Below are 20,231 nucleotides of genomic sequence, written 5' to 3'. Positions count from 1 at the left end.
TCACAAAAATGTAGTGGGTCAAGTTACAGTAATTTTGATAAAGATTAAAATAAGTTAGTCTGAGGAGGTCAAAAAACTACCCATTCTGATTTGTAACAATCCTTTCTCTCTCAAATGAAGGGACGGTGCTGAGTTTGTCTGGGCTCTATTCCCAGCTCCGCCTTTGATGTGCTGGGCTTGTCAGCAGCTTTCTCCAGAAAAATTATAAAAAAAATATTCCAAATCTGATTTCCCTTTGTAGGACAATAAGCAAACATTTGGGACACCCAAAACTGTTGGCTGTTTTTTTTAACATATTTTATCCAAACTTCTCCATGCTGGAGTTCATTCCATTGTAAAATGATTTCAATAATCCATGGCACATAGGCATAAACTATTGGGAGCCAGGAAAAAAAAGTTAGTTCTTCAAGCAGCTACCTTTCTAACACTCTGTTTCTTTTCTGTACACTGCAGGCTGTGAACCCATCCCCGTAAAGTACCTCCAGTGGAGCAATATAGAGTCAATTGTGGCTGTGGTCTTTTCCTGCCTGGGGATCCTGGTCACCATGTTTGTCACCCTTATCTTTGTGCTCTACAGGGACACCCCTGTTGTCAAATCCTCCAGCCGGGAGCTTTGCTACATTATCCTTGCTGGCATTTTTTTGGGTTATGTCTGCCCTTTCACCCTTATAGCTAAACCCACCACAACATCCTGCTACCTCCAGCGCCTTCTGGTGGGTCTCTCCTCTGCCATGTGCTATTCTGCACTTGTGACCAAAACCAACCGCATTGCACGCATCCTGGCAGGCAGCAAAAAGAAGATCTGTACTCGCAAACCACGTTTCATGAGTGCATGGGCCCAAGTGGTCATTGCCTCCATTCTGATCAGTGTGCAGCTGACGCTGGTGATCACGCTGATCATCCTGGAGCCCCCAATGCCCATCCTCTCCTACCCCAGCATTAAGGAAGTTTACCTTATCTGCAACACCAGCAACCTGGGTGTCGTGGCTCCTGTGGGCTACAATGGACTCCTCATCATGAGTTGCACGTACTATGCCTTCAAGACTCGCAATGTGCCTGCCAATTTCAATGAGGCAAAGTACATTGCATTCACCATGTATACCACTTGTATCATCTGGCTGGCCTTTGTGCCTATCTATTTTGGGAGCAACTACAAGATCATCACCACATGTTTTGCAGTGAGCCTGAGCGTGACAGTGGCACTGGGGTGCATGTTCACTCCTAAGATGTACATCATCATAGCCAAGCCTGAGAGGAATGTCCGCAGTGCCTTCACCACCTCAGATGTGGTGCGTATGCATGTCGGGGATGGCAAGGCACCTTGCAAGTCCAACACTTTCCTCAACATATTCCGGAGAAAGAAGCCAGGGGCTGGAAACCCAAAGTAAGTGATTGACTTAGGTGCACATCTATCTGTATATGTCACTCTCTTTGCCATCCTCTCTTGGTTTACCATAGTCTACTGAATAGTAAGGTATGTAACAGTTTTTCATCTCACATGTAGCAGAAAAGGTGAAAATAATCCTTTAGATTTAAGCCTTAGATTGATATTGACAAGCTGCTTCTTATTTTCTCTTCTGCTCTAAAGGCAGATCTGCACCCAACTCCCTCTGCTCCTGGGGCAGGTCAGGCAGAGTAGCAAGCTCCATTTGCAGCTTCTCCCATCTCTCTGTGCATATGATGGGGATCTCATGCCCCTAAGTGCAGTTGCTCTGCCTTATGTTCAAACTGAGGTGCTATTGCAGCCTTTTGGAAAAACAGACCAGAAATCTGTCTGAGTGGTTGTAAATAACATGTCCTTGTCTAAGGCCACTGGGGTGTGTGCAAAACCTGGGGATTGAATGTCAATTTTTAAAGTAGTGTTTTGTGATAGTCCTCATGATTGTGATCCAAAAGCACCCTTCATACTATCCGCTATGCTCTATTTAATATTCAGAATTGCAGCAGAAATCATCATTAGTGTAAACTTGTCCATATTCTCAAATGCAGTGTTGTGAAAGTTGCAGAAGTCAACTGATGGTGAAAATGAACTTGCACCCACATTTACTGAACCTGTTATTTTCCTTGCTAATAATTAAGAGCAGCCCAGCTGCAGCAGAGGGAGAGAGAATTGCTACTTCAAACAGCATCTCTCCATAAGCAGCTGTCTGAACATTTGCATTCTTTATTATCTTATTGCTTTTTAATCTTTAAAACACCATGGGGGGGTTAGATGTGAGCTTAGATTATTTTTGTTTTATTTTAGTATTATATTGTGTTAAAAAGGTATCAAAATAACAAAAAAAAAAAAAAAACAGTGAAGTCCACATTTCTGTGGTTCTTGATATAATTAGAATTCAGTTAATCTCCAGCTCTTTGGGATCTGTAGCTTTCTATGAGTCACCTAAGTTAGTTTTGATTCAGTTTGCTTAAGAACTGGGTTTGTGTGCCCTGAAGATGGAAGGGATGAGGATGAAGGTGATACCATAGAAAATCCAAGCTGTGATCAATTTAACCTTTATGCTGCTTCACTGTTTTTTATTTTGTTGCCAGGCAGGGGTGTGGAAGAGAAGTGAATGGAGATGTAAGTAACCCAAATATACAGCTCAGTGTGCCGCAGAAGTTATGATAAGACTGCCAGCTCCTGAGCTAGACAGAGAGGGAGCTGCCAGTGGCAGGCACCCCTGGAAGCCCCCCATGAAGGGAGACAGCCAAAAATCTATGCAGCTCAAGACCTTGTATTCCATGCAAACAGAAAGGCGGAGCCTGATCTACCTTCCTCTGACTATGGAAGTTGAATGGGCTCTTAGATGGCTGTAAGAAACTAGTGTGGTGCCTGCAGTGTAGTCTCTGACTAATGCTGATGGTATCTTTAAGATGGTGTCTGACAAAAAAAAGGGGCTATTTATTTTTTATTTTATTTTTATTTTAGATCATAAGAACCTCAGTAACTAGTTCTTTGCTATGCATAGTGTTCTGCTTTCACCAGAAAATATGGTACTCCCAATGTTCCAAATGCAATTTATTTATAGTTCATGAGAAAATATTTCCTCCTGTTAAAAAACTGAGCATCCCTCTCAGCACTCTTGTCTTAAAAAACCAACAAGGCACACTTGAGCTTTTTAGCCATTTGTTGCATAATTTTAGTAAGAATTTCTTGATCTCTCTGTTGAGCCTGTGTGAGTGGTATGAAGCAAAAAGCCCTACATAGTTTTAAACTGCTCTTCTAAACTAAAATCTCACCACCTAGTTAATATGCTTTTTTTTTGTCTGAGGTCAAGCCTCTAGATCTTTTGCACAGCAAAATCCCAGCCTCTGACCTAAACTTCTTATGCAGTTACTACTATATTCTTCACCTAAACCAGCACAGATACAGAGGCATGCTAGGCTTACTGATAGAGGACAGCATATCTCTCTGTACATGGGCATGGGGAACTGAAAGCAGTGTAGTCTGAAAACATGCAGCTTTGGAAATAAAGTCACAAGAGAGCACAAAGTAATTCCAGGGCTTTGGAGGGTATTTTAATTCCTAGCAGAGTCTATTGCAAAGCTTGTGAAAACATTGTACTGACATCGATAAAGAGCTGTGATTCTCTGACAAAACCAGGAAGGAAAAAGTGGAATTTGCTGGAGCCTTTGAAGCACCTGGATAACTCAAATGTACAGTCAGGTCCTTCCTGAAACAGGACTTGAAACTACTGGAACATGCTAAAGGCACACAGGAATAGCCTCCAAGCTGATTTTTAACTTCTTTTTTAAAAAAAAAAAAAAAAAAATTCCTATCAAAATCTGGGATTTATTTGCCAGTTTTTCAGCAATTCAGATCCCTGGGTATGTTGCTTTGCTTCTTAATTCTGTAATTGTCTCTTCTTATGGCAGCATTTTTCTGTCTGTGAGTGGCCAGCAGTGTTTTACTCAAAGGATTTCCAGCTGTCTTGCAACAACTTTCCAGCCAGTTTCTTGTTATCTCTCCTCTCTCTTACTAGCTTACTTTTCTTTTCCTACTTTTCAATCTTCATTCCTTTTTCTTTCTGTGTCAAAGCTCCCCTCTGCTAATCCAGTGAATTCCAATTCCTAAACAGAAAAGTGGCATACATCTAAATTAAATTGGTGTGCAGATATAGAGTTAAATTGAGTTAGTTTTAAAAAATGGAAGCTACTTTACATTTACAAGGGCAAGTCAAACTCATATAAGCCTTGATAAAGCGCTCACATGCAGTGTTGTGCTGTTAGTTTAACTAGTGTAGCTTGGGGACTAGAGCAAGCCAAGCTACTCTTCTTTTCTCCTTCCTGAAATAAAGTAAAAAAATTAACCAGGGAGGACTATGAATAAGGGATCTATCAGTGAATTCAAAATCTTCAGCTACATCTGGTGCTGATACAGAAAGTTCTCTTGAAAAATGTCTGTCCCAGCTGCATTTTCAACAGTTTCAATGAAAATAAATTGTTTAGTAATGCTGGTCTTCACTTAAATAAAAAAGAATTTATTGGTTTTTTGAACTCTGAAGATGTTATGTACAATCACGAGGGTTTGAACTGTATCTTGGTTGAATTAAACTATGAGAAATTACAGCCAGCACTGTTTTAAATAGAGATGGTTGGGAACTTTCCAGTAGAATGTTTTCCATCAAGAAATTCTGACCTCTCAAAATGTTTCAGAGAATTTGGCTCAGATGGTAGGGATCCTTTCTGGGCCAGGGTGACTTTCTTTTTTTCCCATGGAGGGATGCAGGCATTGGGAAAGTTTGAGGGAACTTTGCTCCAACAGCCATTAGGTAAGGAACTCAGGTTAAGAGCATCTCCTTCACTTCCCAGGTGAACGTTCTGTAACTGAACTACTCACTGTTCCAGAGCAGGTCTTATCCTTTCTCTCTTTTTGTTGACCAGCAATGTGTCCTCGAACAGATTAAAAAATTCTGATGCAAACCCTAGAGAAATACTTTGTATTATTCCATGAGAGAGCTTGAATCTGAGTCTGAGAGATCCCTTGCGACTATCTGCAGTACTGAGCTACTGTCAGTCTCTCCCTCTTGTCAAATTAATATTTAAATACGTATAAAAAATGGAACAGCTCCATCAGGAGAGATGGAGAGAGTGATATCTGCCTTTATTAAGGCTTTGTGGGGACATTTATCGTTAGAGTTTGCTGCTTGATGACATTATGAGATCCTGGCTGTTAAAGAATGATGAAATAGCAGCGGTTTTTTGAGAGCCTGTTTAATATTTTTTTGTTATCTTCCCAGCTGTGAGATTTTAACTTTTGGATATGGATCCTGCTGTGATCATTAGTCTTTTTCTTGACCACAAATATTATTTTGGTCTATGAGGGTCTGCCTGTACAGAGCCTGTACAACCACTTCCCTAAGGAAGCAGACCACTTTTCTGTACCACATACATGTCGTTGATAGAGTGACGCACTTCACTCGTAAGACAGAAATACCAATATGCTTATTGATATAAAACAGCAATTTAGAAAATATGATAGTAAATGTGACAGTGGTTTAACAAGACTCAGTGGCAAGGTACACTTGATTAGTTACTGCAGAGGACAGGATAAGACAAAACTGTCAGGGAGACCCTCCCATTGAGTCATGAAATTCAGAAACTGCATTGTCAGCTCCTTCTCAGAGGGGAGTTTAAGTGCAGCTGTATCCAGACTTAGCTTATGTGTAAAGGATAGTACGTGTATGTGTAAAGGATAGTACGTGTATACAATCAAAGCTGTATATCACTTAGCTAAGATTTCAGAGTTTCAGTGCACTTATTCCCGGTTGACTTACCAAGTACCTGATGCTATAAGGACTCTCTCAACCTCAAGAAGTAACCTTGAGAAGTGCTCCTGCTAAAGGAGAGATCCTGGTATGCAGCCTGCTGCTGTGAAGGAGAGCTCAGCAGGCCCTGGTTCTCTGGTATTTATGAAATAAAATAATTGACTCATAATCATATTTTCGTACTGACTGCAGATGTTAGTTTCTTAACTTGACTTGAGTCAGACCTTGACCAGTACTGTGGTTAGGTGGGTAGATGCTCAAATAAGCCCTTGGCTATTGGTTTTTGTCTCCCCAAATTCACTTTGAGTTAGATGCAGCATCACAACTAGATTCATCCATTAAAACCACCACTGGTGGTTATCACTTGATCAGGGTTATACGAAATAAAGGAGAAGGGGAGAAATGGTTGCACGCTATAACAGTGCAGTAAAACTAACCAATGACATTGAAGATGCTGATCTTGAGGAGGTTTCAGGAAACACCTCCAGCCACTGCTTCAAATGGACTGCACTCAATGTGCAGGAGGCTGAAGCCAGGTCTATAGCCTGCAGTCTGCTGTGTTGCTTTTTATACTCCAGGCACACCTCAAATAGAGTTCAAGCCACACATCAAGGCTCAACTCTTTTCCTATGCTTCTTGTGGGCTGCATTGGCATGAGAAGGGTCAGTGCTGAGGGGGGACCAGAGGGCAAAAGTTCACTGTGCATTTTTTGGTAATTAGCTCCAGGTTTGGTAGTGATAGTTAGATGCTGCTTTAGTCTTCACATATAAATGATTTTAAATTTAGGGTTCAGACCCCATGTCTGGACACCATTTTAGTGCATTTTGAGTCAGAATAAGTAAGGATTTACTTGTCAGCATGAGTTGTGTAGCAAAACTTAGGTTGATAAGAAGGCCAAATAGCAAGAATCACTAACTGGCCAGGACTCCGCATTAATGCGTAAAACACCTGCTTCCCCCCTTGTAATTTTAATATATTTGTATTCAGTTATTTTTCCTCCAGCTGCCTGCCCTCAGGATGAATGACTGTTTTTAAATATTTCTAAATATGTGCTTTTTATTTACACTTATATCATGTTTTGGCAGTTCATGCCTCTAGCCTGCTCTCACAGGCACCCACTCTAAGTATTGACCCTGCTGTCACCTGGGCCAAGAATCTCTCAAAATGTCTTTAATAAAAAGCATCAGGCAACCCAACATAGAACCATAGAATCATAGAATAGTTAGGGTTGGAAAGGACCTTAAGATCATCTAGTTCCAAACCCCCTGCCATGGGCAGGGACACCTTCCACTAAACCACCCAAGGCTCTGTTCAACCCGGACTTGAACACCGCCAGGGATGGAGCATTCACAACTTCCCTGACCAATCCATTCTAGTGCCTCACCACCCTAACAGGAAAGAAATTCTTCCTTATATATAACTTGAAGTTCCTCTGTTAAAGTTTGAACCCATTACTCCTTGTCCTATCACTACAGTCCCTAATGAAGAGTTCCTCCCCAGCATCCCTATAGGCCCCCTTCAGATACTGGAAGGCTGCTATGAGGTCTCCATGCAGCCTTCTCTTCTCCAGGCTGAACAGCCCCACCTTTCTCAGCCTGTCTTCATACGGGAGGTGCTCCAGTCCCCTGATCATCCTTGTGGCCCTCCTCTGGACTTGTTCCAACAGTTCCATGTCCTTTTTATGTTGAGGACACCAGAACTGCACACAATACTCCAGGTGAGGTCTCACAAGAGCAGAGTAGAGGGGCAGGATCACCTCCTTCTACCTGCTGGTCACGCTCCTTTTGATGCAGCCCAGGATACAGTTGGCTTTCTGGGCTGTGAGTGCACACTGCAGCCGGCTCATGTTCATTTTCTCATCAACCAACACCCCCAAGTCCTTCTCCTCAGGGCTGCTCTGAATCTCTTCTCTGCCCAACCTGTAGCTGTGCCTGGGATTGCTCCGACCCAGGTGTAGGACCTTGCACTTGGCATGGTTCAACTTCATGAGGTTGGCATCAGCCCACCTCACAAGCGTGTCAAGGTCCCTCTGGATGGCATCCCTTCCCTCCAGCGTATCAACCGAACCACACAGCTTGGTGTCATTGGCAAACTTGCTGAGGGCGCACTCAATCCCACTGTCCATGTCAGTGACGAAGATGTTAAACAAGATCGGTCCCAACACCGATCCCTGAGGGACGCCTCTTGTTACTGGTCTCCAGCTGGACATTGAGCCATTGACTGCAACTCTTTGTGTGCGGCCATCCAGCCAGTTCTTTATCCACCGAGTGGTCCATCCATCAAATTGATGTCTCTCCAATTTAGAGACAAGGATGTCGTGTGGGACAGTGTCGAATGCTTTGCACAACTGTCAACTGCTCTACCCCTGTCCATCAGTTCCGTAGCCCCATCATAGAAGGCCACCAAATTGGTCAGGCAGGATTTCCCCTTAGTGAAGCCATGCTGGCTGTCACCAAGCACCTTGTTGTTTTTCATGTGCCTTAGCATGCCTTCAAGGAGAATCTGCTCCAGGATTTTGCCAGGCACAGAGGTGAGACTGACTGGTCTGTAATTCCCTGGGTCCTCCCTTTTCCCCTTCTTGAAAATGGGGGTTATATTTCCCTTTTTCCAGTCATCGGGAACTTCACCTGACTGTCATGATTTTTCAAATATGATGGACAGTGGCTTAGCAACTTCATTCTCCAGTTCCTTCAGGACGTGTAGATGGATTTCATCAGGTCCCATGAACTTGTGCAACATCCCCTAGTACCTTTTCCCTGCTTCCTCTACAGCACCCTGTTTCTGTTCTTCATTCTCTCACCCTCTGTACTAGGTCCCTACATAGTAGTTTTTTAACCTGTAGAAACACGTGTCTTTTGCTTACCAGAGCTTAGGGAACCATCTGCTTTTTTGTCTTGTCGGTTGTAAAATTATCTCCAGGTATTATTAAATTACTCTTTCTCTTTAAACTGACTTGCTGAGTTGCCATTTCATCTTGAGCAAGCTGTGCTGACATGCTGGTTTTTTCTGGGACTCATTAAACTTGGCTACTTGCAGTCCACAAAGGCTTTTGGGCTCCTCAGCTCCTTCATTTTCAAAGCCTCCCACAGACATGCAGTGAGGGGAATCTTAGCATAAGTAGGTCCAGAAGGCAGGACATTTTGTTTCACTGTTTTCTTGTGGTGGTGGGAGGAGGCAAATGCACAGTGCAGCATGGCAAGATCTGGAGCTTCCAGAAACGGAGAGTAAATGTTCAGCATGTTCAGCTGCAGTCATATAAACAGACCTTTTACAGCTTCTCACTAGATCTGACCTGAGTGCCTTGTCATAGGAAGAGATGCTAAGAGTATTCTGCCTTTTTGCTCTCAAGTTATTACTCCATGTAGTCAATAGGCTATCTTTAAGCAGAGGAATATGCAGACAAGGGAAGAGCAGAGAGAAATGAGAAAAGAAGACAGAAAACAATTTTAATATAAGTAAAACAGTGGTTTTTGCCCTGAGCTCTGCACATTAAAGTATGTGAAATCGAACAAAAACAATCCCAACCTGGCACAGCTGCATAAGAAACATTTCACTCTGTCTGGCCAAAATGCATCAAGAGATCTGAAACAAGAAGATTTAATGGAAAGTGCAAGGAGGATTAATAATAGCTGGTCATCATTGTACCTTGTTTTATAAAAGTGAATATATTGCTAAAATCCTGAATTTCAGGACACAAGCTTTATCTGAGAAGTCTACAATATATTTAACTATCTTTTTTCATCCTAAATTGTGTCACCTAGCCTGCAGCATATAAGAATTATCTTTAAATGCTTGTATAGATTACTGTCTAGTGTAGTTTTATCTTCTTACAGCATTGCCAAAACAGTATAGAGAAAATTGCTGAATCTAAAAAGAAATGGTAGACTAGCTTGTTTTGCAAATTAGAAGACTGATGCAGTAAGTGAGCTTCTCATGTCTCGTGGTAGTATTGCATACACAATAAGACAGCCCTTTATTTTTACCGTTACAGACCTTGTGAAATACCAAATTCCAAGACACTTTCAAGAAGGCCCTTAAATCTGCTGGGCCTGCTCAGCCATCCTACTGAGATTTTCCCCAGATTGCAAAGGCATATTATGGAAGAGAGTTTTGAAAGAACAGAAATGTTTTAAGCTCCTGCGATTGAGAAATAATGTAATGATTAAAAAGAAAAATAAGATGGAGAGAAAAATTACAAAGGACAGGTTGTTTATTTAAATAATTTGTCATTGGATATGTGATCTCTCTATTAACCTAGCAATGAAATGTTGATGTCCAGGCTCTGGTTTTGGTGCTGACTCTGTAGAGCAGCGACACTACAGGGTGCAAGGCGCAGTGCTGGTGCATGGCTTTGCAGCTGCCAGCTCCCCAGCAGGGCAAAGGGCTCCACAATCACAGAGCACTTGGATTGCCCTTGCGGCCCACCCATGGCATATCACGGAGTCTGCTACCTTCACAGTGCAGATGAAGATGTGGCAGCGTTGGTGTGGCTCCCTGGTGTCACTGCTGTCACAGGGAAGGTGGGTCACACCCTGCTCTGGCCCGACTCATCTCCCCATTGCAGCCCTCCCTGATGTTTGCCTAGCTTTGTTGTACAGTGTAGAACTTCACCCTTTTCTGAGGTTGCAGTGCATTTTTGGGAAAGCATCTTGTATGCTCACAAGGACAGTTGAAGGTTTTAATGCCAAACATCTCTCACAGCAGTTGGTATATTTGCTGGCTCTGCTGGGCTGTTTAATGGGCTTAAGCCATTAATGATTTTGTGAACACATAGCCCTGTGACAGGTGATAGCTCTTACCCAGTTCTTTCATGTATGTGATGTGAATTTCAAATAAGAAAATTCAGCACTCAGTCAAGCTGTTCAGTCCTTGTCAGTATATTGATTTAAGTGAATATTTAAAAGTCCCAGAAGACAGCTACATTTTTCCAAAAGGACGCTTACACTGATGTTGAAGAATTGGAAAGAAATACAAAATAAGGGAGTGTGAAACTTAATAATACTATAGCAATCTCTTCTGGGTTGTCTGTTAAATTTGAACTACATAATTCCATCTAATGTTGTCCTCTGTAGCCTTAAATTTGCATTTGCTGTAATAGATACGATGTAGTTCTGTCCCATGCACCAAAAAAAAAGCACAGAATAAGTGATAAATAACTCTATGTCACTTCCACTCTCACATTCTTTCTAGTTGTTTAAATGAATACTAAAAATCATATTTATTTAAAAACCATGCGTGGCAAATGTGTACACCAAATTGCGTATCTTGGTATATATATGCAAGACAACCAGTCTGGAGGTAGAAAATTTACCTTCATTTACCTTCTAAAATGAGAAATAAGGGGCAAGATTGCATAAGGCCCTGTAATTTTTCCTTGCAAATTATCCCAGTTTAAGGGAGTCCCAGCACGTGCATAACCAATCCCATGTCATTCCTAAAACAAGCTAAGGAGAACGAGTGGGGACAGATATGACTGGGACGGTTGTCATCAAGTACAAGCCAAGAGGTCTGGCAGTTTAGGCTTATCCATCTGGGTTTCCTTCTGTGACCAAACAGAGGCTGCTTAAGACTATATTTAAGAGAAAGAAATTAGAACAACAATGAGGTTCTGCAGTGGCCCCCCAGTAAGAACAATGGGAATAACCCCCCTGCACCCCCAGACAAAACCCAGGTTATACTGATACAGATTACAGGGCATAGTACTTTAACCCTAGGCACCCATCCAGACTCCTGCTTCTTTGTCACCAGTCTGAGCCATGATTTACTTGGGTGGTCCCTTTAGATGAAAGGGCTGTTGTGTAACATTAATATAATTTCCTCCCTTTCTCAGAAGTCCTCAATTTTGCCACTCTCCTTTCATGGATATTCACAGCCCTGTTTTCCATGGGGATTTTGACAAGACATAAACCCAAGGAATGGTCTCTTGAGTGCAGCCTGGTTCTTACCGAACGACTCCTGAAGAACTGTGTTTTACAGCTTCTTCTCTTGTTTTGCTCTTCTCAAGATGCTGAATCACAAAATGTTGTTTTACTTTGGAGCACTGCTGTAGCACCAGGCAGCCTTGTATAATGAGTCTCAATACTTAAACACAATGACACATAGATACACAATCCCATCAGAGGGGAGCTTTACAGTTTTGTACCACAATCTGTGCTTCCTGACTGCAGGGAAAAAAAGGCAGACCTACAGAAATCCTGGGGAAGGCTTGTATCTTCCTTGGCATAAAACACAGGAATAAGGACACCACTTGTAATTTAATTTCTTGCTTGACTGGATCACTTATTACATTTCCTTGTATTTTTGTATTTGTATATATTATTTATGTCATTTTTATTCTGAAACATAGTTATAATAATTCAGTTAGAATGAAAGAAAAATACACCAACTCAACAGTGAATGATACAAACAGTTGCATTCACATGTAGGTATAAGCAAGAGATGTTTATCTTCTTAGTGCCAAATTTCACATTGTTTTTGTTAGAATTCTCTCTGTGATAAAAATAAGGAAGAAATCTTCTCCTTTTAAGAGTGTCAGGTAAATGAGTAGGTGTTGAAGATTGCATCCACATAAGCATCTAAAAACCTGTATATTTCCCTGATTACACATATAAGTCAGACTCCAATTCTCATAAGCATATACTTAAAAAAATACCACTAATCCATGGTTGGGGGGGGGTGTCAAAAATATAATTTTTAAATGCAGTTATTTATTTAATTCAGCATTTTCAAATGGGAATAGAACAAATAACTGAAATACAATTCTCCTAGAGATTACTTAAAGCTTTCTTTAAGTCAAGAATTCATTTTATCATCTTCCTGTCCTCAAAGGTGTGGTGTTTCAGCCCTGCGCCTCAGTTATTCACATCCTCTCAGCAGAAGCAAAAAGAGCTGTGGCATTTCACAAACACACAGTAATTCATGTACAAATACTTGATAGAACAAACACACAGGATATTTTGCAAGTGTTTACTCTGCAGGGATCTCTGAGCCATGTTGTGATTTCATACATCTTTGAGCTAATTTGGAGGTGAACAAAAATTTGGGCACTGACGGATATCAGGTGGTACTCTGGTATTTTCTACATAACGATAAAGCTAGAAAAGAGCACAAGCACTATACACATCTATATACAGTTAATACAGAGGTTTGTTTTTTTCCTTAAATTAAGATGCAGTCTGAAAAATACTCTTGATTCATCTCAGCAATTCAGTGCAGTTACTAATGTGAAATGCAGAACTACTGCTAATTTATTTAATCCTTTTTCATGCTTAGGGACACACAGTCACATAAGAGCCCAAGAAGAGGACAGCACTCTTGGGTGTCACCTTTTGCACTGACGTGAAAGGCATCGCCCATTCTGGCTTATTCACTGAGTTTATCCCTGCCAGTGATGAGCACTCCCCTTTGCTCAGAAAAGTCCCACAAAACAAAACACTGCAAGACAAACTGCAGATGCTGCAAGAACAATGCAGCCTATTTCATAGGCAAATCACACCCGCACAGAGAGATAATGGGCCATCTCCGTTAAGGGGCTGTAGGCAGGTATGGTTTTCCATCCTGTTAGAAATTAAATTGTCTGAGCAGGGTTTTGCCGTGATAAAACAGTGTTAGTTTCAGTCCAGTATTGTAGTGGAGCAACTTTCTTTTCTTTATTTTTCTCTGTAGTGATTTAAGAGTTTGTTAAGAGAAGAGAAAGAAATTTCAAAATCTCCATCGTTTCCTGTTTGACTTAATCTTTTTTTTTTTTTTTTTTTTTTTTTTGGCTAGTATGGTTTAATGCTTTTTTCTCCTGTTTTCCTGTTTTCCATCTGCCCCAGGCATACTGAAAACCATTCATACGCAGGGCAGAGATCTGACCACATTCTTCTCTGGTCTCCCAGTTCTTAGCTCTCTGCTCCAATGACCCTGAATAGATTTGCCGATCAGCATTGCCAGATGTTTGTTTGGGGTTTCCAGATCCATATCTGGAAGTCTGCAAAACAGACTACAACAGATTTTATGTCCACACAGAAGCTGTCATCTGTCACATTGTCGCTAAATAATCATGGCCAACCACAGAAATTATGTTCTCTGCTATGCCAAAGGACTCTAAGAAATCACTTTAAGTGTGGGTTGAAAACGAAAGTATATTGTATCAATAGAACATCTGCCTCCGCATTAAAGTTGTTAAAGACTATTTAATTTCGAAATAACAAGTCAGCTAATTCTTCAGAGCATATATGAGCTCTGGCATTCAGCCTCCTACACCTGACAAGCAAAAGTTAGAAGGCATTATCACTGTAAACAGCAAAATGTGCAGGCTAGAAGTAATCACACAATTTGTCACTTTAAAGCCCACTTGAAAAGCTCCAGGTTTCTTATTACTACATTATAAACAGTTTACCATTTCTAGCTCACTGCTTCAGTTATCTCACTTAAGCTGTTTTCCCTTCTCTGCTCTCTGGTTCTTCTTTTGTGGAGTGCAGGATGTGTTCTTCCACCCTATAAAATTAACCTTACAAGAGAGAAAAAAGTGAATTGTTGTCTGCTTGATTGTCCTTGAGCCAGATCTCAAGGTCACATAAAGACTAATGTCAGCACCAGAGAAGGTGTCCCTGCTGCCCCTGGTTTGAGGAACAGGGGTGAAAGTTGTCTGTTTCAGCAGCAAATCATTAGATTAGCTCATCAGTGACACAGCTGGAGATGCCAAAGCTGATCTTTAACAAAAAAAGTGCCCCCGATATGATTCTATCAGGTTCTCACTCATAGATGGTTGCTGGCATCCGCAGTTTCAGTCTGATCAGTCCCAGAGAATCACAGGCTCAGTTTAAATCCCCATCTGCAAGCCACCTTCTACCTAGTATATCCTCCTTCTTTTTACCCAGCACTATTCATCTTTCCTTAGTGTGTTAAGGCCAGGAATGTCTGCTTCTGTAGCTTTCTTACTTAAAGCTCTTGTTAGTCTTTCTCTCTGCTTCCATGGAAAATGTTCTATTATGTTCTCTTCTGGTCATTTGTTTTCCTGAGACAAGCCAGGTCATTTCTGATAGTTCAGTTCAGCCTTTTTTTGGCTGGCTTGCAAGCCTTTCATTCCCAGATCAAGGCTTGTCTGGAAGTTGGTACTTACTCCATAGTATTCATATTTTTGCATCCTAAAGCCCCCCAAAACAACCAACTAACCAGACAGCCAGCAGCAAAATACCCAAGAAGGAACCAACCAAAGAAGGAAAGGCAAATCCCAGAGTCTGTGTGAGCAGTCATGGAGGGATTGTCTACTTTGAGCAGACAGATGGACTGACAAAGGGCTACGCTTGAAAGCATAGCCACAGCAGCACAGACAACAGCAGAAAGTGTGCAGCGAGCAGATTAGGCACACGGGTGGTGTTAATGCTGCTGAGCTGAGCCGTGGGCTGCAAGGGCTGGACCAGCTGGCATTAACCCACGGTGCCATGAGCACCCAGGGGCAGCCCACAAGAGGCTCAGATGTGCACAGTGTGGGCTCATGGGACTGTAGTGGGAGCTGACATGTTTGGGCAGTGGGAGCTTGCTTGTCTGGGCAGTTCAAGGGCATGTGGTGACAGGACAAGGGGGAATGGCTTTAAACCAGAGGAGAGATTTAGACTAGACATTAGGGAAAAATTCTTCATTTTGAGGGTGGTGACACCCTGGCACAGGTTGCCCAGAGAAGCTGTGGCTGCCCCATTCCTGGCAGTGTTAAAGGCCAGGTTGGATGGGCCTTTGAGCAACCTGGTCTAGTGGAAGGTGTCCCTGCCCATACAGGGGGTTGGAACTAGGTGGAATTTTAAGGCTCCTTCCAAAGCAAACCATTATATGATTCTCTGATACAGACTCCCACGGGGTACAAAGTATGGCCCTGAGCATCTTTGTTGTCCGCAGTCAGTGAGTCATCCTTCCTCCTTTACTGTCTCATATCCTCTGAAACGTAAAGCTATATGCATTTCTTCATCCTTAGGGTTATATACGTTATCTCAAAAAATCTCTCCTGCCACCATCTTAGGCAGCCAAGAGATTTACCTGTGGCTACTTTGGCCTATCATAGCCTGTAAATTCACAAAAGCTCTAAGCTACCCTAAGCAAGAATTGACACACAAAGCCTTCCTTTACCCCATGCTGTCAGTTCACTTAGGCAGAGACAAGAGCCTAGACATCCATCCTGCGAACTGCCGCAGGGAACTGATAGTATTTTTTTATTCCCTTTCTTTCTCTAGTCTGGCTATGGCCCAGATTAGCCACCCCTGACATTCCCTGTCAGCTGACTGATCAATTAGACCAAGGTTTGTGCTGGCACGGAGGGGCAGGGGGAGCAGCAGGAGTGGGCAGCTGGGGAGGTGGGAGTGCTCCTCTGGGTGCACAACTGGCTCCTGATAGCCTGTGGTGACCTGAAATGTGGCCTTAGCTGCACTGTCCCAACCATGCAGCTCTAAGCTGGGTCTCTCTGGGACTATGTTCTCCTTGGTGACCATGACCCTTCAGCAGATGCTCACAACTCAACACAGAGCATGTGCTGTGAAATCCCTCCTGCTCCTCAGTCCTCCACTGATGATAATTACCTGTATGTCTCAGTCCGCCTGGCAAGCATGAATGACCCTATATACTCCTACTTCCAGTACTCTTTGCTCCACAGCTCTCAACGATTTGTCTCCAAATATGGCCACTGCACCATTGATTAGCATAATTAAGTTAAACTCAGAGCAATTATTTCCAACTATCACTTAGTCTGGAATTCAGGACCTGTGTTTTAAAAATAATTTTTTGCCAAAAACCTGTGCATCTTCCCAAATTCAGCTACTGGCTTAGTGAAATATATATCGCAGAAATCTTTTGTCACATAGGTCCTGGCTCACACAAAAGGTATTGAAAATTCAGCTCCTCTTCCTACAGGAAGAGGACAGGGCTTTGCTTCTTTTTATGTAAATATCTTTTGACCCAGCCATGACAACCATACATAAAACCTGACCTTTCAAGGACACAAGCATCAGAAGATGAACATGCTTCTGCCTAGGAAGGTGCTGGATCTAAAGGAGTAAGAGGACTTGGGTTGATTTGAGTTGAGCACTTCAGAATGGTGCATCAAAACCAGTTGACCTGGTTCTACATACAAAGTGTGCTTACCTCCCCAGTCACCTTTCAGACCGCCAGAGGGTTGAAGAGGTGAAAACCAGGCAAGAAATTTTGCGGTGTTGCTGAGCTGTTCGTTGGGAGTGCAGAGGGCGGTCAGTGTGAATGCTGGAGCAGGAGCTACTCTAGGATGTGATGGCAGTTTGCCACAGAGTACATGGCACAAGGATCCTCCTTTCCTGTGTTAGAGCTAGGGGTTATATGTAAGTTCTTAAAAACTAGGGGATGATTCAGGGCTATCACTCTAAGTTTCAGCATTACAACATCATCACTTCTCTTGAATTTTCTCCTCACCTTGCTTTCTTCTAAATGTTATTGATGGTCAGTTGTTTCAGATTGGATTGTATAAAATATGGGGCTGTGCTCTTCTATATGTTTTTGACTGTGTGGAATGTGAAAGCTTTTCTTACAGCTTGGACAGTGTCTAGTTTAGAAGATCTTTGACTGTGGCTTCAAATGATAGTAACACATTGTCATGTGCTTCAGTCATCTTAGACACCAGACAGATTCATTCAATTTGTGTCAGTCTGGGGAGTCTGGTTGAACAGGGAGGGTAATTTCAGGGCAGAAGGTGAACGTTTCTAGTTTCACAGTTGTTCAGATATAAATCACTACAGATACCAATTTACACTTCCCTACAATCCTGACACAGCTGTTTGCCTCGTGGGATGATTCATTTACACTTAAGAGAAAAAATAGTGGCAAGAGTGACTATTCCCTTAGATCCTTTATAATCTTCACTGCAGATTTCAACAGGCCTGCTACCTACCCTGTTCTGAAGGACTGGCTAGAAACATTTTTCATCTTCAAAGAACATGAAGTAAAGCAATTAACCACTTCTTTCAGGAACTCTCTGCAGTGCCACCCTGCTTCCTCTGCCAGACTCCCTGTTACTTCACCCAGGGGTTCATTAGAAAGCAGTTCAGACACTTTCATGATGGTATGCCAACTCCTTGTTCAAATGCACAGAAGATCTATCCTGCCTCTGGGCTTAAGATACAAACAACCACTCAGCAGGATTTGCCCTTGAGAAGACTGCCCCAAAAATGACCCCTTAATGCTTGTATTGTAAAGATGAGCTGGCTACGTGATTTTTTTGGTAACCAGAGAAATATATGTGAAGTGCCATCACTGCCTGCAAAGCTGGGAGGAAAAAGAATCCTAATTGTCACAAAATAGAAGAAAAAAAAAAAGAGAGGTACAGAGATCTGGGCACTAATTCTGAATTAAAGGCTCTGCAGTATTAGCACAGACTACTAGTAAGACAAAGCAAGTCTACAGGGATACTTCAAATGGAATGCTTCAAAAACATTTCTTATTATTATCATTATTTATGCAATTGACAATGATTTGACAATTGCAAAATAATTCACTGCATAATCAGCACATGCACTACATTTCCCATAACACTATAAATAACACTGTTCTACTGAAGCATGAACCTTGAGGTTTAGAGCTGATTTCTGTAGTGTATATGCTGTATATCACCACATGGGGATTGCTCTTGACCTTGCCCAAAAGTCAGACCGCTGCTTTGATGGAACTTGGCAGGGTTTTAACAACAGCCTCCCACAGAATGCAAAACAGCGAGGCATTTGGGGGATGCATACTCTATTATGTGTAATATCTCTGTTTGATTTTGGCTGAGGAGCAAAACTGCAGCCCACAGTAAGAAAAGAGTTTACTGTATTTTGAGCACGTTAGCAAGCATTTTGGACTGCCTGAGGAAGCAGGCTTTTTCTTTCACATAGGAAGATTTCATAACAGACCTACAGACGCTCAAAGCTTGGAGAGCAAAATGCTCTGAACTCACTCCAGGAGTGTATCTGAGTAAGAAATAAAACAAGGAGGGGAGCAAGGGATGCAACTAAGTAAGCCAGAAGAGACAGCAAACCACGGTAGCTGGTGGATGATAGTTGGCAAAGCTGGTTGACTCAGAAAAATCCAGGTCCCAAGCAGTGCTCCAAAACAAAAGTCTTCCACATTTTCCAGGGTCCCTGAGCAAGGCTCTTCATGGCTGTGTGCCTTCTGTTGTGCATACAGCACTCTGTGTGTGCGAAATACATTTCGAACTGGATTTTTTTCTCTCTGATAATCAACTGCATGTTGCTACTTGTTTTGTAAAATTAGCTCCCGTGGACTGAATAAGCTACTAATTTCTGACTTTTAAAAAAAGCGAGAACATGAAGTAGAAAGCTCTTATTCTGTCAACAGATGAAGAAAATGGGAGGCCTATAGAAGTGTTGGATATTCTGTATAATCAAAAGCTTAATAATCTCTGTAACTTTAATAGGGTGTGTATGGTAGCTAAATTCCTAATTATGATTGCCTCTAAATTGTCAAACCTCAGAGATCTCATTACACCTGTTAAAGAAGTCTAGAAACTTCAAAGTGAGTAGATTTACAAAATTGCTCAGCAGTGTCTTATTTGTGTTTTATTCATAATAGTTCAGAAGTCATCTCAAGGCATCTACCTCTCCAAAATGGGTATGCATGTATTCTGTGTACATCATGCTGTGCTCCCGTGCTTTAGTATGTGGTGAGAAGAATGGCTTGTTTGGCTCATAAGCAGCTGTACTGAGTGTGTAGTACCTGCACATACCATCCATGGGTCTGTTGTTTTGAGATAAACAAAAGTCTGGCAAGCATGCACTATGATTGTTTAATGGGGAGAAATGCTGAATTTTGATTTGCATTTTATTTGCAATATAATGACAATTTTGTTTTGCAGAAATTCATTGATACATTCCATGTGCAAAATTACCTGAGATTCTTGTCAAAATGCGCGCGTGTGTGCTTATATTTTTATTGATTTTGAGGAAGGCAAATGAGAGTTTGCATCCCCTTGACAGGGTAAGGAAAAGGAGAAAAATAAAGTGCAATTTGTCTTACATTAATGGCCAAAACCACAATCTGCAATCTCTTTTTGAATTACTCCTGCAGATAGAGCATCAAGGAGACTATTCATTCTGCATCTACCTCAATAAAGCCAATGTTTCCTGGAAAAAAAAAGAAGCACATATAGTGAAATTACATATAATGAAAGATTGTGACTATTCAGCTGCGGCTCAAAACTAAAAGAAAGAAAATATTCAGGAAAGCAGGAAGCACAAACTTCACTAACAAAACCTTTTGGCAATACTACTGTAAATAGAATGGCAGATGTGCCTTTTTCATCATTTCACCCTCCATTGGGAATACCAGGAAGAAGTCCCTTTGACAGCTAGATGCACATCTGCCCTTGCAATCTGGTATGTAAAGTGCATCAGGGCTCAGCAAGGAAGCAGGAACGAATACCGTGAACCTATTTTAAAGAGTAATATAATCAAGAAGAAATCTATGGGGAAGTTGAGGTAGCAAGAG

At 41.8% G+C, this 20,231-nt stretch overlaps 1 protein-coding gene across 8 annotated transcripts in view; it reads left to right on the top strand.

The window, feature by feature from the left end:
- GRM1 (glutamate metabotropic receptor 1) overlaps positions 1-20,231 on the top strand; it is a 183,066-nt gene that overhangs the window by 151,699 nt on the left and 11,136 nt on the right. For 6 of the 8 annotated variants that reach the window (XM_057406852.1, XM_057406851.1, XM_057406853.1 and 3 more), the window contains exon 8: positions 454-1,384. In XM_057406852.1, the coding sequence (XP_057262835.1) occupies positions 454-1,384 (931 nt within the window). Of the gene's footprint in view, positions 1-453; positions 1,385-19,316; positions 19,356-20,231 lie in introns of all 8 variants that reach the window. The other 2 variants (XM_057406856.1, XM_057406855.1) reach the window with 1 other exon arrangement.

The sequence above is a fragment of the Pezoporus wallicus genome, unplaced genomic scaffold (genome assembly GCF_028554395.1).
Source record: "Pezoporus wallicus isolate ANWC-B61680 ecotype Strahan unplaced genomic scaffold, APGP_CSIRO_Pwel_v1 scaffold_6362, whole genome shotgun sequence".
NCBI classification, from domain to species: domain Eukaryota; kingdom Metazoa; phylum Chordata; class Aves; order Psittaciformes; family Psittacidae; genus Pezoporus; species Pezoporus wallicus.
The sequence above is the reverse complement of the archived record's forward strand: the minus strand, read 5'-3'. Positions and strand labels throughout refer to the sequence as shown.